Source organism: Armigeres subalbatus, unplaced genomic scaffold (assembly GCF_024139115.2).
Source record: "Armigeres subalbatus isolate Guangzhou_Male unplaced genomic scaffold, GZ_Asu_2 Contig491, whole genome shotgun sequence".
Classification (NCBI taxonomy): domain Eukaryota; kingdom Metazoa; phylum Arthropoda; class Insecta; order Diptera; family Culicidae; genus Armigeres; species Armigeres subalbatus.
Genome location: NW_026943251.1, coordinates 142,025 through 164,904, shown reverse-complemented (window position 1 = coordinate 164,904; position 22,880 = coordinate 142,025). Strand labels below are relative to the sequence as shown.

General features: G+C 37.2%; 3 protein-coding genes across 3 annotated transcripts; 1 reads left to right on the top strand and 2 right to left on the bottom strand.

Moving 5' to 3' along the window:
* Positions 1-1,649: 1,649 nt before the first annotated feature.
* On the bottom strand, positions 1,650-2,986 carry LOC134204273 (hsp70-binding protein 1-like). Its single transcript, XM_062679096.1, has 4 exons — positions 2,773-2,986; positions 2,466-2,712; positions 1,806-2,389; positions 1,650-1,745 (listed from the first exon to the last, which is right to left on the bottom strand). The coding sequence occupies exons 1-4, from the start codon at positions 2,824-2,826 to the stop codon at positions 1,674-1,676; spliced, it is 957 nt and encodes a 318-aa protein (XP_062535080.1). The 5' UTR covers positions 2,827-2,986; the 3' UTR covers positions 1,650-1,673.
* An 8,137-nt stretch (positions 2,987-11,123) lies between these two features.
* On the top strand, positions 11,124-11,794 carry LOC134204259 (DNA-directed RNA polymerase II subunit RPB9). Its single transcript, XM_062679079.1, has 3 exons — positions 11,124-11,233; positions 11,297-11,425; positions 11,490-11,794. Exons 1-3 carry the CDS (start codon positions 11,166-11,168, stop codon positions 11,677-11,679), a joined length of 387 nt encoding a protein of 128 aa, XP_062535063.1. The 5' UTR covers positions 11,124-11,165; the 3' UTR covers positions 11,680-11,794.
* Positions 11,795-12,766: 972 nt separating this feature from the next.
* LOC134204261 (INO80 complex subunit C-like) lies at positions 12,767-13,414 on the bottom strand. Its single transcript, XM_062679084.1, has 2 exons — positions 13,126-13,414; positions 12,767-13,055 (listed from the first exon to the last, which is right to left on the bottom strand). Exons 1-2 carry the CDS (start codon positions 13,271-13,273, stop codon positions 12,859-12,861), a joined length of 345 nt encoding a protein of 114 aa, XP_062535068.1. The 5' UTR covers positions 13,274-13,414; the 3' UTR covers positions 12,767-12,858.
* Between the last annotated feature and the right edge of the window lie 9,466 nt (positions 13,415-22,880).

Here is a 22,880-nt window from a genome sequence, read left to right as displayed (position 1 = left end):
CAAACCGTTTACCAAAACGAACCCTGCTACAATACCTACCCCATGTATCCAACATCCCAGTGATTTCTCTTGGAAGTGCAGATGACTCGTCGGCTTCCATCAAAGCGAGTATCACGTCAACATTCTCCTACCCATTCCTTAATTGACCTGCATTCGGACACGGCCGGCGCTGGTATTGCTTAATATTTGGTTCACCAGTTCTTACACATTGAGGATGATGTTAGTCCCAAACATCATCTGTTGGTTCTCTGTGTAATTACAGCTGACCTGGCAATAACGGAGTAGCAACCGTGGGCGGTCAATCATGCTCATGCTAACTTGTTCTTGTAATATTGATTTGAAGATGGTGTAGTTCAAATTCGAATTTTCTTATAATTTTGTGATTACATAATTTAAGGATTTGAGGAGATTAAGCAGTAATTATGATCGATACGATATAAATCTTATGTCGAATATAAGTCGACTTGGTATTGCCAACAGTATTAAGAACAAAGTCATCTCCAGGATTAAGAGTCGCCTAACCCTTAAATGCATTTCAAAAATGATCAAAATAGTTTCTGCCTGAATCAGAGATGATTTAGAACAACGGATATGGTTTTAATGGTAAAACTAAGTTTTAGGCAAATTCTGATATTGTCGTAGTGCCAGTGGTCAACAAATCAACATGCAATACGACATTTTCAAGCGAAACATCATTTAAACATAATCCATAGCAGTGCAAGAAATGTGTCCCCTGTTCTAAACAAATTTAGCACACTTTTATTTAATTTTTGGTCCTTACTCGTCTTGCCCCGAAGGGGTGGTCATATCGCCCCATATGGTAAATATAGGCATCATAAAAACATCTTTTTTAAAACCAGTTTATCAGATACTGAAACGTCATTAATCAGTGTTTATTGATACTTATGTCAAAGACGGGGCACCATAGAGGTGTTTTATGTACGAATCAGCAGAATTTGAAGGAATATGACTATTCTATAAGGGTTACCGCTTAGGATGGCCATCTTGCCCCACTTTCCCCTAGTAAGTGAATAAAAAAATTATACACTTTTTTAAATTTCCTTTTAGATAAACTTTCAGTTCCAGAAAACTATGAGCTGACAATTATTTTGGGTATAAAAACATGTGAATTCGGCTGAAAAATGCCTGAGATATTGTTAAGTCTTAAGTTTACATTAAATCATTAATTTACAATGTTCTGAAAACTCATTTGTAAATATGTACATTATGTGAAAGATATTGATTTTAAAAAAATGTCCTATATGGAGGTAACCACTTTCCCTTCGATGGGACTCAAACCCACGATCCTCAGTTTGAGTCCAATCGAAGGGAAAGTGGTGACCTCCAATACATTTTTCAAATAAACATCTTCCACATAATGTACATATTTACATATGAGTTTTCAGAACATTGTAAATTATTGTCCCCGGAATATAGGCAAATAACTTTGATTGGATTGATTAAATCATTGATAAATAGAATAGTTTTCATTATGTAAACACGTCGTACTTATAATTTGAAACAATCAATAAGATTCACTCGATAGAGTGCCAAATTTGTAACGATTTAGCTCAAACAGGACCCCTGTCTAGTTTACCCCCACCTCCCCTTAGGCTGTCATGGACTCGACATAATAAACTGCTGAACAATATGCCTTAGTCTGTTTTATTGGATTATCGATCAGTTCCAGTGCTATCATCAGTAAAACATCGGTTTAACAACGTTTTGGCATATTCGATCTGTTCCTAGAAAAAATATTAAGAAAATTAAAATGGATTCGAGCTGTGAACATTAAGTAAACATACCAAGCACTCATCTTTTCCGTTGTTCAACTTGAGCACCAGCTCTAACTTTTCTTTCAACTTTAAACTTGAATCCTGGCACCTCTGAACGCCTTCATCGCACTCCGTCAGTACATTCAAAGTTGACAGCGCAGTTTCAAGCTTCGGCTCAAATTCTTTGGAAGGTCTGACCGCCGCTATCACTCGCTCCACAGCATTCAGTTTGATAAACTCGTCCCGCACGGCCGTATGTTCCGTGCAAAGGTTAGACATAAGAAACGACGACTTGATGCGCAGCTTCTCGTTGTCGGTTTGGATGCACCCGAGAATGCACTCTAAACCTCCCATGTCGATGAAAGCTGCCAGTGACGACTCATGATGCCGCACCATACAGGAAATGGCATGCATGGCTTGAGTGGCCACCGGAGGTTCATCAGACAGCAGTTCAACCACTTGTGGAAGAATGTTAGCTTGCAGTAGATGTTCCTGGCAGAAGGGGTTATTTTGAGCCAGCTCTGCAATCAACCGAAGCGTTCCGCAGCGGACGTCGGAATTGGTGGACTTGAGACCTGGCTGAATGATGACGAATCCGCCCACTTTGTAGAAATCTTTAAACATATAACAATATTTTAAAACACACCCCATACCTAGGTTATTGTATATAAACAGAGAAAAAATATTTACCATTAGCAGCATTAATATCCTGTACGAAATCGATGATTATCTCAATGGCATCCGCTTTATCTTTTTCGACCCTATCCGGATCCATCAACGTTTTCATGGCTTTTTCGATTTCTTTGACTACGTCCATGGTGAGCGATTTTAGGGCTTCCTCCAGAAAACGACGCCTCTCCTCGTCCATCGGCTCGAAATGTGAGTCGTGAGGAGCATCCTCCGCCTGAGTTGCTTCCATGGCGAATTTTAGCAAACCCTGATAACATTATAACTTGAAGTAGAAAGAACTTGACACTATTATTCTATTATTAAATACCTGTAAATTACGGGGTTGCCTTGGTTGATCTGGATGGTCTCCTCCGCTGGCCATTGTCTATTAGTTGTAGTAAGGTTTCCCCAAGTTTATTCCTTATTTGGGCAATAGGCACGCGTTCTAGTTTCCACAAAAATCAGTAATTATTCAAAGCTCCTCACCTCGTGTGTAGAAGTTACTATGCACTATTTTTGACTGTTTGAAAACATTTGCGCTGAACGAGAACTCTCTCGAATCGTCCTGAAGGAAAACATAAATCCAATTGGAAGACAATGGTTCAAGTGTAAACGTACCTGAAGCGAACCGGTTTATTAAATTTTGCTCAACCCTGTAAATAATACTAAAGACACACTGGTGGTACAAGTACCATGGTACAAATACGATGTAGTACATACGGTTTGTTGTACCAGCTTCGGGTGACACACTTGTACCAACTTGGTACTTCACAGTTCATATACGGGTATGTGTCAAAAATCAAAATAAACTACACAAAATTTCTTCACAAATTCTGAGAGTGGCTAGTGTAATCAATAAAAATAATCAAAGTATACAATTATTGCAACGTAAAAAGCATCTGTTGAAAGCATTAATGACAAATTTATCCGTAAACAAAGGAATTTATGTTTATTACAAAAAAAAAACAGTTGAACGAAGGGTTTGGACTTCCGTGAGTCTTTGTATTGTTGAAAATAATCATTCATTATTTATATTATACTTTATTTTAGGTTGAAAATTCATCGTATTGGGAAAATGATGTGCCCAATTTCTGCGGAAAATAAATTCAAAAATACCTTTCGAGTGAGCAGGTCGACGTTCGATTTTCTTGTGGATAAGCCGCAAAATATTGCGAAAATGGATACGCTTTTGAGACCAGCCGTTCTTTTAGCTAAAAGAATAGCTATTGCTCTGTATGCTCTAGGTTCTTCTGCGGAATACAGAACCATAGGTAGTTTATTTGGTGTGGGTAGAACCTGGTAGAACGACTGTATGCGAGTTGGTTCTTGTGGTTTCCCAGGAGATTGTTGTGAAATTGGGCTCGTGCTTCTTGAATGCCTTTCCTCCGTCACATAAAAAAATCGAAGAAATTGTGTCCGGATTCGAGCAAATGGGTTTCCCTCAATGCTACGGTGCAGTAGATGGTTCTCACATAGAGGTAAAAGTTCCCAAATCCGAAGCAACTGACTACTACAATTTTAAAGGATGGCATTCAGTTATTCTCTTTTTCGCTGTGGATTACAAGTATTGATTTACATATATTAATGTCGGCGTGCCAGGTCGAAGTAACGACTCCACAATTTATGAAAACTCTTCGTTGAAGAAAGTACATGACTCTGATCCGCTCTTTCGAAAATTCTCTAAAATAATCGAGGGCGTTGAAGTTCCTGTATTATTAATAGGTTATTCTACTTTTTACCCGTAATGCTGGGTAGACACCTTTACATAGTGTGTTACGGGGTAAGATCTACCACGGTTACATTGCCAACTACAGGCAAATCCTGATCCAACGAATACCTTCCTCATTATCCAACTACGTGGTACTTATGAGGGTGTCGCTAAGTCGGTGGCCTCTCGTTAAGTAAATACTACATCAACACTTCCTTCCTCTCCCTAGTTACGGTGAAGATGGGCGTGGCCAGGAGTAGTAATCCTCATGCTTTTGTTATTTTTGTTTAAGACTGGAATCAAGGAGCACTCCCCTTCTTGATTTCTGATAGCATTCTAGATAAGGATCTCAAAAGTAAAACATGAGTATCACTAGTGTCCAATCTACGAATTACACCGTAACAATGCTAATGCTAATGCTAATGCTATTAATAGGTTATTCTACTTTCAAGCTGGCGCCAACACTAATGAAGCCATTCCCCTTCAGCAGTAATCAATCACCGCTTGAAAAAGCATACAATTATCACCTGTCAAAGTGTCGAAGAGTTGTTGAAAACGCATTTGGGCATCTCAAAGCTCGTTTTCGCAGGATTGGTGAAGGCTTGGAAGTGCATATTGACCATGTAAATCAAATAATAAAAGCATGCTGCATATTGCATAACATTTGCAATGAGCGAAACGATCGGATTAGTAAAGCATGGATTCTCGAAATGCATCTATCAGCTGAAAAGCCTCAACCACATAGAAGCACATACTCTAAACAAGTGAATCCTTCTGGAACCGGAGTTCGTTTGGCAATAATGAAACATTTCGGTAAATCATTTTCAATATAAGTTTTTCATTGACATATATGAACTGTGAGTAGAAATGCTCGACTATAGAAGAATATTGATGCTGTGGGTACTTTTGAGAGTATGTTGAATGCACTTAAAAATTTATGAATTTATGAAACACTTACCTCTCAGAAACTAGTATATAAAAATGGTTTTGCTAATGAAAACAGCAACAAGATTCTTCTTTAGCTTACTGTCTCCAATATTATATTTTATCAATCAACTTCTCCATCAATCGGTTGTTTTCTCGCAGCAGTTCTACCACCTCTTTGTCAACTTCCCTCGATTCCTTCATGAATTGAGCAAATCGGTCCGAATCTTTTTCTGCTAGCTCAAACATTTTTTGTTGTACGTTTCTTTTAGCAGCCACTGCACCAGAACCAGCGAATCGTGGACGCTTAGAAGTACATAGATTGCTCCGTTGCTGGATCTGTTGAATATGACGACGATGACGATTGTGATGCCTGAACGAGGTCCATGTCCTCTTCCAGAAACCCAATTTCGATTGATGCTACAATATTACAAAAAACCCAAATTAATCCACCTAGCGGTGACGATGCCTTTCTCGATTAAATCAAGATATACTGAAGGTGGTAACTTCGTATTTTTCCAATTCCTAATTCCAAAAATGTTGGCAATTTTGTTTTCTGTAAAATAAGCATAATACATTATGTTATAATCAAGTTATGACGATCGTGAAATTTTCTTTCATCCATTTTTGAGAGAGAAATTATTTCAAGTATTGTTATTTGTAACACATATTGATATAATTGTTATGACTAACTGGACGGGTTGGTTTATAACATCATGGGTCTCTAAGACTTCTAGGATTAAAAATGAAATGTACACGAACATTTTGAAAATTAAGCCAATAATTCTCAAGGCCGACTTGAATTTGACGTTAAATACATTTAAGATTATTCGACCAACGACACCCCCACCCCCCTTCGCCAAGGCCTCGATGCCATTTTTGAACGATTCCTAAATATAAATAGAAGACTAACAAAACCGCATACATAATATAATATGGAAATAAGGAGATGTATAAAACGAAAACTATATTCAAATTTGCCCTTGAAATCACCCAAACCTCCCCATAACTCCACGCCACCCAAACCAAACAGCATGTTGAAGCATCAATGAAACCCCTCTTTTTCCCCTTCCAATGTATGACACAAAACAAACGCAAACACCACCATGGCCACGAGCGTACGAACGGTTCGTAACGAACCAGCGGTTAATCGTGTCGCTATCGAGTGCAATTTCTGTTGCCAACGATGAAACTTACAACTGTGTTGGTGCGAATGCTCCGATAAAGTATAATGGCAATAAGCATCATCGAATCGGCTCTAAACTTAAAAGCGCGTACGTTGTTCATCGATTAGTTTTCGTGTTCAACACGTTCCACATTTGCAAGCTTAAAAAAGCTTTGCTCGTTGCATTAGCGTTATCGATATTGCCGTAGCGAGGTTTCTAACCCATCGAGCGAACGTAATTTATATTATAGCTTGGTAGCTGCTCAATGCTCGTAGTTCCGATTATATGGGAAAAAATGGAAAACTGCCCAAACCATTTTCCTTCCCGGATAAAAAATATCATTAAAATATCATACATTTTACTGTTACATCACCATTTAAAACATAGTAACTACAATTGAATATAATGGTATTCAAACAATTAAATCACATAAGAAATAATGGTTTTCCACGATTAAATGAATGGTAAATGGGACTTTTACATTAAAAAATGGGGGTTGTTATGTATCTTTACAATAAAAAAATCGAAAATTTTTCATACAAAATTCAGAGCAAAACAATTAATTTTACGGTTCTTCAATGGGATGATTTCGAAGGACAAAACCATAGAAAACAATGTGTTTCAAATGTTTTCTCTCACTTTTTTTATTGTTTTACAGTAGAAATACAATACCATTTGGAATACATCTCACACCAATACTACAATAGAAATACAATACAATTAAAGGTCTTACAATTCATTTTATTTCTTTGCTTTGAAATTTAGTTTTAACTAAATTTTAGAGTTTATTTTATCCTGTTACTGAGCGCTCTTCAAAGCTACTCGCTGAGCATGCCGTAAGTGTTGCTGCTGGTAAAGAGTACTGGTGTTCGTAGTCTAATTGTAATAATTGCAGTGCTTGATGCGGCCGCTATCTTCCGGCATCCTCTTTGGGACTGATCCTGTGGATGATGAACATTATAAAAAATGTCAATGGTCTTCAAGCGGACATAGAAAATATGATGAAAAGTTACCTGTATCATTCGGTGGATATGACACACGAATAGTAGCTGCTGTTCTGTATGGAAAACGTTGACGATTGATGGCAAACAACGGTTTCCAGTGAGCTTCATATAGTACTGAAAGAAACAAGTCAACATGTTAACTAAAACATCAGAACTACTTTGGTGATAAAAATCAAGAACTCCCTGGGAAATCCTTTACAGATGTTTCCGCATGGTCAGTTAATCAAAATCTTCACAACACTTACAAGCACTTAGGCACTTACCATCATGACAAGGCACAGTAGCCAATGATTCACTATTCAACCACTAGCAGAATCAAAAAAAGCAGAAAGCAACGAAGCGTCTTGCACTTTGACCGTTCGATTTTTTTTAATTTTCCCCAATCACAAACAAAACATTTCACGCTTAAATGGAATTAGTTTTCCACGGAGTAAAAAAAAATAAATATAAAACTTTTTTTTAATTATTTTAATTGTTGCAGAGATGCGATTTTTTTAATATCTGAAATATAATTTATATATAAAAAATCAAAAAAAATTTGTTTCTCAACAGTGGAAACTATTGTTATTTTATAGTTTTCGTTGTTGCATCATTATTACAAATACTTCAAACATTCACTTATTTTTTCAGATTTTCGTCTTTAAAAATGGATTTTTGATCAACGAAATGGACTTATTTAAAAATTTGGTCAAAAGTTTAATTAACATAAGCGAACCATAACAATATTATGGAATGATTGGTGACATTTGGGTTTATTGTTCTTTTGATGTAAATACAATATAGATGTTTTTCAACTGTAAGTTATCTACATTAAATGAACAGTCGATTGTATTGTTTACCCTACAATCTATAATATTCCAATGGATTAAACCATACAAGGTACTGTAAATTTTTATCCGGGTTGTCAGCCGCGAACGCATTTATCAATCTTGATGAAATTAAATAGCATGTAATTAGAAGAGTGGCTCTGCGGAATGCAACTTGTTGCGATAAAATCAGTTAAGTCTAAGTACATGAAAATCGTGTGAGTTTTTGCTGATGAAAAAGTGACCATACAGACACACAAACATACCCACATACATACACACACAGATATCATCTCGATTCATCAAACTGAGTCGAATGGTATAAGAAACTTTACTATCAGATGTTCCTGTAAAAAGTTCGTTTTCAGAGTGAAATGATAGAAAATTTGAAATATTTGTCATATTTTCGTTTCTAATAAATACTTACAATCACAACACTCTTCCATTAGTTCGACAACAGCTTGTTTATAGCTTGATAAAAATACATGAAGAATGTTGAAATAATACCATGTCGAAGGAGATCCACCAGATTTTCCCATCTGGTTTACTTCAATCCTGTAATTAGATATGAATAAATTTTATATTACAACACTGCGTTACATATTTAAATCGTTTAGTTCAATCAATTAGTGTAAATTGCTCAGGTATAATCATATACTAATGCCTGAATACATATAAAAAATGAGGATAGGAAATGTAATACAGTCAGCCTTCTTCATTATAGCACATTATAGCCCAACATATTCAAAGTAAACAATAAAGTAAACAATTTAAATAATCCGATTTCGCAAGTTCTCTCAACTTTGAAGTTTTGTCCGCTCTGTTCGGAATAAAACGTTCCGTGAAGTTGATTAACCCTAGGAAGCTCTTCACTTCCTGTTGAGTTTCTGGTTTGCGGAACTGACGAATGGACTTAAGTTTTTCATCCTCAACCCTAAATCCGTCATGGATTTTGTTTGGATCCGAGCGGATCAACGTTCACTTTAGAACACACCAATTCGATCGAGAATTGGATTTTGTTTGGATCCGACCGGATCAACGTCCACTTTAGGACGCACCAATTCGATCGAGAATTGGATTTTGTTTGGATCAGACCGGATCAACGTTCACTTTAGGACGCACCAATTCGATCGAGAACTGGATTTTGTTTGGATCCGACCGGACTAACGTTCACTCTAGAATGCACACATTGAAGCAGCCAACAGCAATAAACTATTATCAAACAAATTCTACTGTGCCGTCTCGTGACGTATGTAACGGTACAAAATTGGGAAAATTCTTTATTTCAAGACCAGTGTTGGTAAAATCACTCATAAATCTCAATCAACGAGCGCTCCCTTGCGAACGAAATCGTCTGCGATTTTAAGAGAATGCATCACGCTTGAATTTTTCATGCTGAAATGCATCATTTCACTCATTTGCGAAAAAAATATTTTGGTTTAAAAACGCATTTGAAATCAATTTGGGGGCAATTTATTGTTTATACATGAAATAGTGTCTAATATTTTATGCAACAAACGTCATTTCACTGTTTTTAACGAAGGAGAACAAAAGATAACCTACGATGATTCAAATGGATGATTCAACTCATCCATGAGTTTTTAGGTGCTGAGTTGTGTGCGTTTCAACTCACGCTTGATTTCAATCATCCATGAGTTTTGAAATTTTGAGTTTTTACCAACACTGTTCAAGACAAAATTTTCAGAACGACTTATCTGCTTTTGTAAACAAAGATTCGATTCAACGATTTGACGATTCTGATAGCTCTCCCACGCCAACCAACGCCATCATTTATTTATTTATCATCAGACTAAGGCCGGAGTGGCCTGTGCTGCACATAAAAGACTTCTCCATTCAGCTCGGTTCATGGCTGCACTTCGCCAACCACGCAGTCTGCGGAGGGTCCGCAAGTCGTCCTCCACCTGATCGATCCACCTTGCCCGCTGTGCACCTCGCCTTCTTGTTCCCGTCGGATCGTTGTCGAGAACCATTTTCACCGGATTACTGTCCGACATTCTGGCTACGTGCCCGGCCCACCGCAGTCTTCCGATTTTCGCGGTGTGAACGATGGATGGTTCTCCCAACAGCTGATGCAACTCGTAGTTCATTCGCCTCCTCCACGTACCGTCCGCCATCTGCAACCCACCATAGATGGTACGCAACACTTTCCTAACGAAGTATGTATTTACATTTTATTAATTTATTTACAGGTCATGTAAAAATGGAAAATACATTTTTATTATTTTGTAAGAAAAATCTGTATGTAACGCAGATAATACAATATTATCAATTCCCCACCTTATCGGCCGCGACGATTTGAAATCGTCGCAAAACAAATTGACGCCAAAATCGTCGCCAGCAGAAATGGCCATAAGATCTGTCAAATCAACTGTGAACAAAATTTTATAAACTCAATAATCACATTATTTCCCAAAATTAAGCCCTGGTTTTAATGCAGATTGACATTATTTACTAATAAAACTAACATAATTTTAGAATAAAGATGTTGGCGACGATTTTGATAGTGCCTAAAAAATGGTCGGCGCGTTTTGTTACCAAGGAAACAGACAATAGTAACACAGCGAATGGTAAAAAATATGTGTGTCATCTTGCTGCTGTACGCGTACAACATGGTACGTGTATCACTGTACAGAAATCATATGTCTGTCGATTGTATTATAGTGTAACTGTATCTGAATAAAACCGTTTGTTTTTTTTTTGTTTTGTACAGCCCTGCATGCGTAAAGATAGTGATATTTCCAAGAAGGCTCATGCTAAAATAACACCAGAATTTAAATTAATTTATTTGTCTATTTCATACATGATTTGTCTGATGATTAATTTTGAATAAATAAATATAGAAAATTGAGTGATTTATTAATTTTTGTTTTCAAAATGCATTTCAATTTTATCACTTTATTTGATAAAGTATATTAACGGCTTACGCACTTTTCAAGTGTCAGCCTTAATTTATCTAATTTATGCTTACCTAAAATTTTATGCTCCTGCTTTAAAAAACAAAACCCATCAATAAGCGTAAACAACTCGTGTTGTTGGTTGGACTTCAAACATCTGCGGATCAAAGCAAAGTTTCGCATCTAATACCCTCGAAAATGACTTTCGATGCCGCAACTCATGACGACGGGCCCGGATTTGTGGGCATTCGTTTCTGTCAGGAATGGTAAGTGGAAAAAATCCATTGCAATTTCGGTAACTTCAAGTTCTAATTCTACTTCATTCAAAGTAACAACATGTTGTACCCGAAAGAAGACAAAGAAAACAAGGTGCTGCTCTATGCCTGCCGGAATTGTGACTACAAGCAGGAAGCCGACTCCAACTGTATCTACGTGAACAAAATTATGCACGAGATCGAGTAAGTGTAAATGCTGCTTCCCGTAAAGAATCATAACCTCAACCGTGGAACGCTTTCTTTCCAGCGAGCTGACCCACATCGTGCCGGACGTGATATCGGACCCGACGCTGCCCCGAACGGAAGAACATGCCTGTCCCAAGTGCACCCACCGGGAAGCGGTATTTTTCCAGGCACAGACACGGCGAGCCGAAGAGGAAATGAGATTGTATTATGTGTGTACCAATCCGGGATGTTGCCACCGCTGGACCGAGTAAACTGGGCGAAATTGACGAACGAAAGAGTTTTGGACGAAGGGTGATTCCATTTGGTGAACGAGATTTGATAATGACTTCACTTAATATTAATATTTGATTTTGTATCATGATACAAAATGTAATAACATGGTTACGATGAGCTGATGGGCACTTCCAAATTCGTATGATTTCATGTTGTTTATGAGAAAGCCTTGTCAACAATAGATCAGTTTAGGAAGGCACCTGAATGATCGCGTATGATAGTTGATTTTTGTTTTCTTTACATTGAAATAGCAAAGTAGTCAACTCGCGCGTAAGGTTTCGATGTTTAAGAGTCGGAAATAGTTTCACTCATCAGCTATAATGGTATTTGCAATTTGAATTCAATACACCACTGTATGAATGCAAAGATCAAAAAGAGTCGCCTGTAGAGACACTACACGGGGGTCGCTTTTTACGCGGTTTGTTTAAGGTATTAATATTAATATGAAAAAAATTAAAAAAAGCTCTTCGGATTTCAGAAAAATATATAAAGCTCTTTTAGTGGAATGTATTCAACCGTCTAAGACGAATTAAGTACTCTCCATTTAATTCCACTAGTTAATTTTCAATGTCGAGTCAAGTACGAGACACTGAAGACGACCACACAGTTGTGGTCGAAATACGTATCTGCAAAGATAACGAAAATTAACTAGTGGAATTAAATGGAGAGTACTTAATTCGTCTTAGACGGTCCTCGGATTTGTTAAAGAATGTTTTGAAAATCCTCAACATTTCCGCAATTTTTTTTTGTGCCTCAAAATATTATTTTGGGGCAACAAAATCCGACGGGAGCGGAGACATGATTTTTTTTTTAACTTTTGTATTGGCCTAAAACGCAATAAAAGAAAGGTGGACCTATCACAACTGTAATTTACATGGGTGTTAGATGCAAGGGCATTAATTTCGTGTTCTTGTATTTGAGATACGTTTATTGTGGGTTTCAATTATTATTTCTGTATACATAATTGAAAATGTAAAATATTTAATATATGTTTGTTTTTTTAATTGAACACAAATGCTTGTTAATGCAAACACTATGTATCAGGTCAAGTAATAAAAAGACATCTGTTTTTAGTTGAACTTATTTTTTATTGCATTAGTATAAATTAGGTGTGTAGGAAGTTTTGAATGAGGCTTCAAATCCAGCAAAGCGCATCTTCAAACAATACTGCTCGCACCCCGCAGTGCCAGATATCCCGCGGTCAAATCCATTGGCAGACTCCGAACAGTCTGAAACTCTTCCGCGTTGTTGTAGTGTAGTTTGGTTTGCGGGTCGGTGTAGGGCGCAATCAAACCGGAAATGTCTGAATACTTTTTGGCAGGGACGAACGATGGTGGCGCGTTGATGGAGGAATCTTCATTATAAAACAAAATGATAGGAATTAGACAATTATGCCCAATATTATTTCTTTTAACAATACGCACATGTCACATCAGTTTCTTTCCACGGGAGCGTCCTCTCGTAGGCTGTGATTTGCTTCAGGGACTTCCAGGTTCGCTTCTTGTTCCCCGCGATAGGATTCGTTTGAGCCAGATTCATTCGTTTGAAAATTGGCATTTTTACTTCACTCATAATTACTTAACAAAACTGTAACTTTTAAGTGCAAAAATTATATGAATAAAACAGTAAGTCTTATAAATACGTTAAATACACCGTAATATATGAAAAATTCAATGAACAACGGTACTTTTCGTAAACGCAGAATATTGTTTATGCTTTTATTGATCAGGGCTGTCACAAAGTATGAAAAATCCAATTAGATTTTATTTGAACCGGTTCGATCAGCTGATTGTCAAATAACTCCCTCGACTCCCTCTGACACAACAGCTGAACGAAGAACGAACACATCTGCGTGCCGTGAACCGATGGATTAAATGAAACGTCAAAATTTTTATCCGTTCTTCATTTTCATAGTTTTTTCGGAGATTATTAATTGAATTAAAGCCGTGATTGAGAAGTGATTGTGTGTATTAATAGCGAGAGCTTTGAATGTCGAATGAAACGAAAGTGATAAGCATTCCGTGATAACCAGGTCGAGCGATACGCGGAACGAAAAATCCCCAAAAATATGCTGTTTTGATTGGTTTCCCTTCCTTTTCACTGGCTTCTGCTGGCCGTGTTTTGAAAGACGACGACGACGACCAAGACGACGTCGGGACGGGCTGATGGTAATGACGTGTTGTTTCTCGGTTGAGCACCCTCGTAAGCAGCGACAGCAAAAACAGAGCCAAAGACGACGAATGAAAATAGCGGTTCCTTATGACTGCACTAACACCAGCCTGGGAGCAGCAAACAGCCGAAGATACCAGCAGCAGCCACGGCTCCTTGAAGAAAGCAGACGAAGTACAGCGCGCTTCCCGTCGTCGGATCAGTTCCAGTCTTGCACCGTGGGAAAAACCGGTTACCTCAGAATCATCCCCGAGCCATGCATTGGGAGCTGAAGAGCAGTCAAGCGGAACGCCGTTGTTGACCAGACTTGGTGCTATTGGTGTTGATGACGAAAGCAAGAAGCAAAACAATGCAAACGACGACGTGGAACACGAGCCAGAATCTGCGAGCGAACTGGCACTAAATTATCACTATACGGGACAGGAAACCAGTGAGGATCCTCAGAACGGCAGCAGCAATAATCACACAAGAAGGTATAGTCGGATCAGCATGATAATAATCTACGGACGGGAGGCGTTGTGCATCCTGGCCTTGATACTGACCACATATGCGTCCATTCAGAACAGGTGAGTTTTGACCCAGGTTTTATATATTTTTCTTCCTGACATTCTTTTTCACAATACGATTAATTTTCGAGCACCATTGTTTAACTGCGCTGCAGGCTGCAGTATTGATCAAGTTAGCTTAGCAAATGATTGCCGTACTTTTAGAGGTTCATCTATCCATTATTAAAAACGTTTCTCTAGGGTTTAATTGTAATTGTAATTTATCAGTCTTCACCCGGGCCGACACCGTCCTCCCATCTACACTTAAGTTAGGTGAAGACCTAGCTAGTCTTCACCGTTAACATGCGCTAGACCGTATATTACACCGGCTTTCAACCACATGCAGGCGCTGGGCTTATGCAGTACCACAAGTGTCGGATAGAGTTGACAGGAAAGGAAATATTAGTGGAAATGAATTGCGTTTGCTGAAACGAGTCAAATGATACAATTCTAGAATATATTTATATATTTTATATTATAATTAGATTTAGGGTGGTTCATAAAATCATTTTTTCTCCACAACGCTTATCTAAATCTGATATACATTGTGAGTAGGTATCCTTGGAAAATTTGAGCTCATATGGATTTAAACTAATATTCCTAGCCAGGGAATCATTTTTTTCTGGAATGCGCATACGAAACAAGCGACAAAAGAGAACCAACGACAAAGATTTGTTTTTGTCGGAGAAAATAATGACAAAGATCCGAATTTTTTTGCCAGCAACAAAAAAAAAAGACAATCTTGTTGCTAACTTTTCATCCAGTTGCAATGCAAAATTATTTCCAGAGCAATTTTGGTTTCATGCTATCATAGCTTCTGCTTATATGGAAATATTAGAGAATCGAACAATGATTACAAAATTAGCATCGTATTCTCGGAAATATCAGAGCATGCAAGGCAAATAATTCTTGTCATATTGTGTTCGGGTTCTGACAATCTCTGTTGATGATAAAGAGTAGGGTTAGGCGGGGCAAGATGGGTCACGGGGTAAGATGGGTCAGGGCCGTTTTTGAGCATCGTGTACATTTTAATGTGGAGATTACGACTTTGTAGGAGGAATAATTTGGTTCTACTTTATTATCACTCGATTTGATGATAAAATTTTATTTTGGTAGGGTATGGTAAGGTAAAATATTTTGCAGCATTGTTTCTTATGCGAAACACACTTTCTATAAAACATGTAATCTCGTCGAGCAATGTAAAATTTAAACATTTTTAGTAACTTAGTGAACGTATTATAAGTAATGTAGGTGATGTTATACTAACTGCGTTGAAATAAATAAATTTGATCGAAAATTAGACATTCTAACATGAACTTACAAATGGGGCAAGATGGGTCAGCACATACTGAAGGGCATAGTTCGTATTTAAAACATATTTTCCATTGCTGGTTTAATCATTTGAAGGTTACTTTTGACATAATGATGTTAATTTGTTTATTGAAAATGTCTATTTTTTGTTTTTAAGAAAGCAATACATAGACGGCTTGTTTTCATAAGAATTTGCAGACATTTTTAAATGTAGAGCCATTTCTTCATCCAAGGCTTAAAAATTATTTTTTATTCAATATAATCATTGGCAATAAAGCTATCTATCTGTGTGTAATTCAATATTGGGAATAAAAACAATATTAATTGCAGTATTTAAAGGTGACCCATCTTGCCCCGCTGTTTGACCCATCTTACCCCGCCATTTTTTGATTGACAGAAAAATAGACTTCTACTTTAATGACTTGAAATGGAATAAAAAGTGGAGTTTTTGTTATTTCATACCCCTATTTTTATAGATCCATGTTGAAAAGTTGAATTAAAATGTTTCTGCTGTGATATTCAAGGTTCGCCTTAGGCGACCCATCTTGCCCCATCATACCCTATATTTTTAGGCGTTGCTCGAATATTGATTCACTGTTCCTAGCACAAGCCGTTTTAAGTTTGCATGCAAATTAGTATGGGGAAATTTATTTTTTTCATTTTACTCATTATGTCGCTTCTCCATTGAGCCCAGATAAAAAAAAACCTACATAGCTAAAAGCAATACTCAACGAAAATATACCTTGATTAGTCGCCCCAATAATTAGTAATCGATTTCATTACAGGTTGTAAATCTTTAGTCATAATCGTTGAACTATTTCGAGCGCATCACAGAAACGTGCACACGTGAACACGTATGTTTACGTATGGATACTAGGGTGGTTCAAAAAATCGATTTTGCTCCACAGTGCTCATCTGATTCTTTACCATATTCTGAGTGTCCTCTGAAAATTTGAGCTCATTTGGATTAAAACTGGTTTAGCACCAGCCGTTGCAAGTTTACATGCAAATTAGTATGGGGAAATTTATTTTTTCATTATACTGTTAACGACGTTTCCCCATTAAGCGCAGGTTAAAAGAAAACCTACATAGCTAAAAGGGATACTCAAGAGCTTTCACCCAACGAAAACCGCATGTTGATTAATCGTCCCAATAATTAGTAATCGATTTTAAGACAAGTTGCGAATCTTTAGTCATGATCGTTAAACTTCTTTGAGGGCATCACTGAAATGTGCAGTGCAACATAGTAGCCTGAATTTGTGTGTGCTATCTTTCGCGCCACGAGCAGCAATGTTGCCTGTTGATGAGTTATGCAATTAGGAAACCACGGTATAGATTAAATTCGATTACTAATTATTGGAACGAGTAATTGAGCCGCGGTTTTACTAATTACTGTTGAGTATTCCTTTAGCTATGTAGGGTTTCTTTAACCTGCGCTTAATGAAACATCATTAACAGTATAATGAAAAATAAATTTCCTCATAGGGTAACTTAATATATACCCCAGGCAAAACGACCTTTGGAATATTTAGCGGTGTTCCAGGAATATTTTCAAGAATGTTTACTGCTGGATTGATAGTTCGAGATCCGAACTACAAGCGCTGTTATAAATACTATGCAAAAATGCCAAAATATACTCAAAAATGTCACTTTACTCGTGGCGCCAAACAGAAAAGTGCACCAAAAGTTTCTGCGAGCCGGTCAATTCAAATTTTCCGCCCTACCTCACACAAGACAGGGCAAACGAATTGTGGTGACAAATAGGTCCCTATGCTGAGGGCTAATGTGACAATAAAACGGATCATAGTTAACTCCTTGAAAAAAGCACATACATGTGTCCGAAACGTCGGATGAAAACATAAAGCCCCATTTTTGTTCCCAAAAGACTGAAAGCCAATACCTCAAACATTAATAATACATAACCTAAACATGATGATACTTCGCGGGTGGAGGTAAGTGATATTTCAGGTGCATCTAGGCGGATATTTTCCGTGCCTGCATTTCTCCTCTTTGAACAAAAAGCAACGGAGGTTGGATAAAATTTATTAGATTCGTTGAAAAATTATGTGAAAAAAAAAGGAAGCTGCATGGAAGTCTAGAGCTACAGTTTTCCGGTCGCGTAAATATAAAGTTTATGACTAGGCCATAACTTTTTTTCCACTACTTTTGGTTAATTAACAGCAGCAATATTAGCAATTTTCGAGCAAGCAACTAGTTTCAAATTTTCAGCGATTCTCATTGACATAATTTCTCAACAAATCTGATAAATTTAATTCAACATCCGCCGATTACATCGTTTTTCTTCAACAGTATTTCTGTGATAACTCCAACGCGCAATGACAAAATGACGGCATTCCCTGTCAATAACGCGAAAAAGCTTCCCTTTTATGGGCAGTCCCTGTTCAGTTCATTTCACTATATATTGCAATACATTTTAAAACATGTAGTGGTTACCTGCTGTCTTGTAGATTTCACTAAAATTTCACGTAACCAGTACGTACAAATCACGTCAGGTTCACCTGATAAAACACGTAACTACTTTCATGCTTTACGTCATAAGTACTGGAAGATCCAGTCAGAGTCACCGGATAAATCACGTAACTCAAAACTAAATTTTGTTCAGGTTACTTGTCACTCAGGTCACTCTTACGTGAAAAGTATGGATGAGAACCACATTTGTTTTCAGGTAAATATGACGTGAAGATTTTCAGAGTGCAGGAAGTCGAGACCGTTTCCAATCTGAAAATTGTCTACACCGGTACCGGAATCAGAATCGAACCCAACTTCAGCATGGTCTTGCTTTGTAGCCGCGCGTCTTACCGCTAAGCTAAGGAGGGCCCTCCTTAGCCGTGCGTAAGACGCGCAGCTACAAAGCAAGAACATGCTGAACTGGCTGGTTCGATTCCCGGTGCTATCTAGGCAATTTCGGATTGAAATTGTCTCGACTTCCCTAAACAAAAAGTATCATCGTGTTAGCCTCATGATATACGAATGCAAAAATGGTAACATGGCGAAACCTCGCAGTTAATAACTGTGGAAGTGCTTAATGAACACTAAGCTGCGAGGCGGCTCTGTCCCAGTGTGGGGATGTAATGCCAATAAGAAGAAGAAGAAGAAGAAGAAGAAGGAGGGCCCCAGTGCAACATAGTTGCCTGAATTTGTCTCTGCTATATTTCGCGCCAGGTGCAGCATTGTTGCCTGTTGAGTAGTTACGCATTTAGCTCCAGAAAACTTCGGTATAGATCAAAGTCGATTACTAAGTATTGGAACTGAATGAGATGCGTCTATAAGATTGGACTCTATTGTAACTCTGTATTTATCGTCCCTCGTTTGAATTTTACTGCAGATATGTCTTACTGTCTGAAACTATTCTAGATTGCAGCTAAAAAGAATAGACTGGCTAATAATATTATGAATTTTGGATTTTAAAGAGTTTTAACATTGAAATTTCATTTTGAAAATATTTAGGATGTATGTTGAGCAGACGCGTTTTCAGATTTGGTAGTAATATTGTTTGAACAACAGTTCTATCAATGTGAATAAATATAAATCAGAACTAAAAAAACTAAAAATCTCTTATCTATCTCTTCTTTTATATCTGGGACCAACCCACCTCAATACATTTTCAACAAATATTTTTACATGTAGTGCAATTGTACAAATCGAGTTTCATCATAGTAAATCTTTATATAGACTCACAAGGATGGACTAATTTGGAATTTCTTCAATCGGTTGTCGGGCTTCTCTAGTGAAGGCTAAATATTGATTGGATAAAAATGGGGAAGTAAAACATTTGCTTCTAAAGACGAGAGTTCACTTTTAAGCCAGGCATGGTAGAATTAATCAGGTGGAAAGAGATTGTGGACCCGGCCTTAGTTTGATACATGCGTGAATGAATGTTTTATGTCTAAAAATTCGTCACAAAAGAAAAAGCAGCTAGATTTTTTTACGACCAGTGAATTTTCTTACTCAACAAAACCTAAAAATTTTTTTTATTCAACCAGTCTATAAAGAGCACGTTAATATGCATAACTTATGATTCAAAATGCAATGAGGTTGGTTTATATCACAGAATACGTCTATCTTCTGATACATTCTCAACTCACATGTAGTTGGAATGATATGAAGCGCTCTTTGAACAAAGTTAGCTTTATTTTGAACTAAATAAAAGAAATTATTTTAAAATGTTTGTAGTTCAACTTTGTATTTAGCTGTCAAATCCATAGTATTGTTTGATTACATAATATTTATAGAATTATATAAATATTGCTATCAGGATTTGAAATCATCTGAGCACATGATATTTCTTGGTTAGGAAAATTATTAATCCTAATCAAAAGCGCTCTGAAAGATTTTTATTATTTAGGCATTTGATGATTATGTTGGGAAGGTGGTGCTACAACAAAGCTGTGAAAAAACTCAAAGGTGCAACCCAATCGGGTTGTACCAAAGGTACGTAGGACTGCGTAGCTATGCAGAAATGGATATTATTTGCACAATAATTTGTCTCTGAGCAAACTGCTCGGAAGTCAACTGAATCATGAAGGCGAATAGTTGCTCCCAGTTGGATGGACTTTGAGTCTAACCTAGAATTAACGGCTCAGTCATGCATCTCGCTGAAGCCACTCGACTGCTTTCGTGGAGGATATCATAATCCTAGAAGACACCATCCTCAAAAATGACCGAAATAAGGAGAAATAAGCAGAACCAGAAGTGGCAGACGAAACGCAAATATATTGATTTCAACGTTTGGTTTTCCCGATAAGAACACACGTGGCAAAGTGAGGAGAACTTCAGAATTAATTACATAGATCTTTTCAGGAGGTGAGAATTTTCCCGGTAGATTATTTGGTTATGTTTCTGTTAGTCATTAGAAATGAAATCAGTTTTTTCCAGACTATTTTCTTGTTCTAATAAATTAAGCCCTAGCCCCATAACAATTAATGAAGGGGCGGGCTAATGGAATATTTTCTGCGGCTTTCCAGCGCGTGCGAAACCATTTGATCGGATTCGCAGACAACGACCGTTCAGAGAATGTTAAATACTCCCTTCAAAGCGCGAGAAAATGCAACAAAATAAATAAAAGTGTTTAAAAATTAGGCACGTTACATTTTTAGCAAGAGTCCTAGATGGAAAGGCATCATAAGTGAAAAAATTATTTTTTGCATCCCCTTTGTCAAAATCAAAAACCAAATATACAAGAAAGGCAAAACAATTTTCACTAATCCGCCATAATCTAACCATGAGATTCAAGATAGTATCCAATGGGAAAAGTATATCTTTGTTCACGAATTAAAACTGAAAATACATTTTCCATTGAAAACTTACGATCTGTTTGTAAAAACACCGTTTCACCGTTCTTATATGGCTCCAAATTCATCTGGGGATTACTGGGTAGGTAATGTAATAATTAAGCCCGTAAATTTGAATGAATGGAATCACTTAACAAGCAAACTCGTCAAACGCCGATGCCCACTGAATCAGTCCCGCAATTAAACCTTCCTGTTCAGAAAATGCTAGTCCTGAGAAAGAACCAATTTTTCTTCCCAATGCGCCTTTCAACAACCAACTGACTCCACAATTTGTAATAAATGTATTATAATAAATGTTAGTAATAAAGCATCGCCACTGGCTGCACAGGATCGACAGGTAGTAGCCCTTTCTTCATAAAATGCTGGTTTATTGAGGGTTGAATGATCTGCAGCAACTACCGAGGACCAGCACTCCGCTACGATCGCTTTGATGCGTCCGCTCTGCGTAAATCTTGTTCAAACTGAGGTTAGATCCTAACCCGCAAGTAATTGATTTTTGATGTCTATGTAAAGCAGGTGCATGTCGTGATTGGTTTTACCTATTTCTAGCTTATCAATTATCGATAATAAATAGTAAAAATCAGTTTTTATATAAGTACAGTCAGTTGACTCATCCTTGATCAGAATGGTCCAAAAAAAATCCATCGAAACAGCTGAGATATTAAGTTTAAAGTCTATCATATTTTCGTGACGGTCCCGTCATCCAATCGTAAAGTGTATCCCAATATAACGAGCAATGGGTAAGTCCATAACCACATAGTAGACTAAGACTTATTATAAACGTAACGTATTTTGTTTAATTTCTTACTTTTGCATCTATGGAGTTGATTATAGGTATTGATAATAAACAACAACTTCATGCTATAGAATTATTAGCATTTGTTTATTCAAAACCTCTGAAATGAAACTAATAATTGAATACATAATTAGAAGTGCTTTTTAACTATTAAGTCTATATTACTCAAGCAAATGTAGGTCAATTTTTTTATTAATATAATGATAGAGGTTCAAAAATTATTTATAAAATTGTCAGACCTGGGCAAATGTGCTATTTTAGGGGAACTGTCCTGTTTTCAACAAGAACATGGCACCAATTCCGATGCTTCTTTTGCTAACATGCGTGCTTACTGCTGAAAAAATCACAACAATAAGAAACAAGTCAAGGGAGCAGATAACCCTACTAAAATGAGAGATTGCTTATACGTCAACGAAAAATTATTCAATGTTTTATTGTTTCAACTCGTCAAGTTTATTTCTCAGAAAATACAAATAAAGAGTAAGATAAGTTTATTTAAATATTCTTAAATTATTTTTGAGAACTTTTTAAAACATTACAAGTAATACAGTGAAATTTTCCAATCTAAAATGGATATTACACTATTGCTGATTGTGCATCTTTAATTGCTAATACCTTCTGCAAACATGAAAGTAATTATTTTATTCAAATTTTATTTTCATCAGTGTGGATTGATTTTGTTTGCTGGGGAATCAGAACTTGTTATAGTATAACCATGTTTTAGTCGCATGCCGTTTGGTACAAAGCAGAACCAACAATAATCAGTCATGATATGCTATACCCATCCAGATCTATGGATTATGAAACCAATCAACTGGATGAGCAGACCAAATCTCTCTATACATTCTTCTTCATCCACCAGCGCTGCCCTCGCTCCTCAGCCATCATCGGCCTCTGCGTGAACTCGAAGACGATGGGCGGTTACTCCATCATAACCGACCCCACCGTCCGACCATCATCAACTAATGACAAAAGATGCCCGTTCTTTCTGCATTTCGCAGACCCACCGCAGTTCTACCGATGGTGACCATGACAATCGCTGTGGG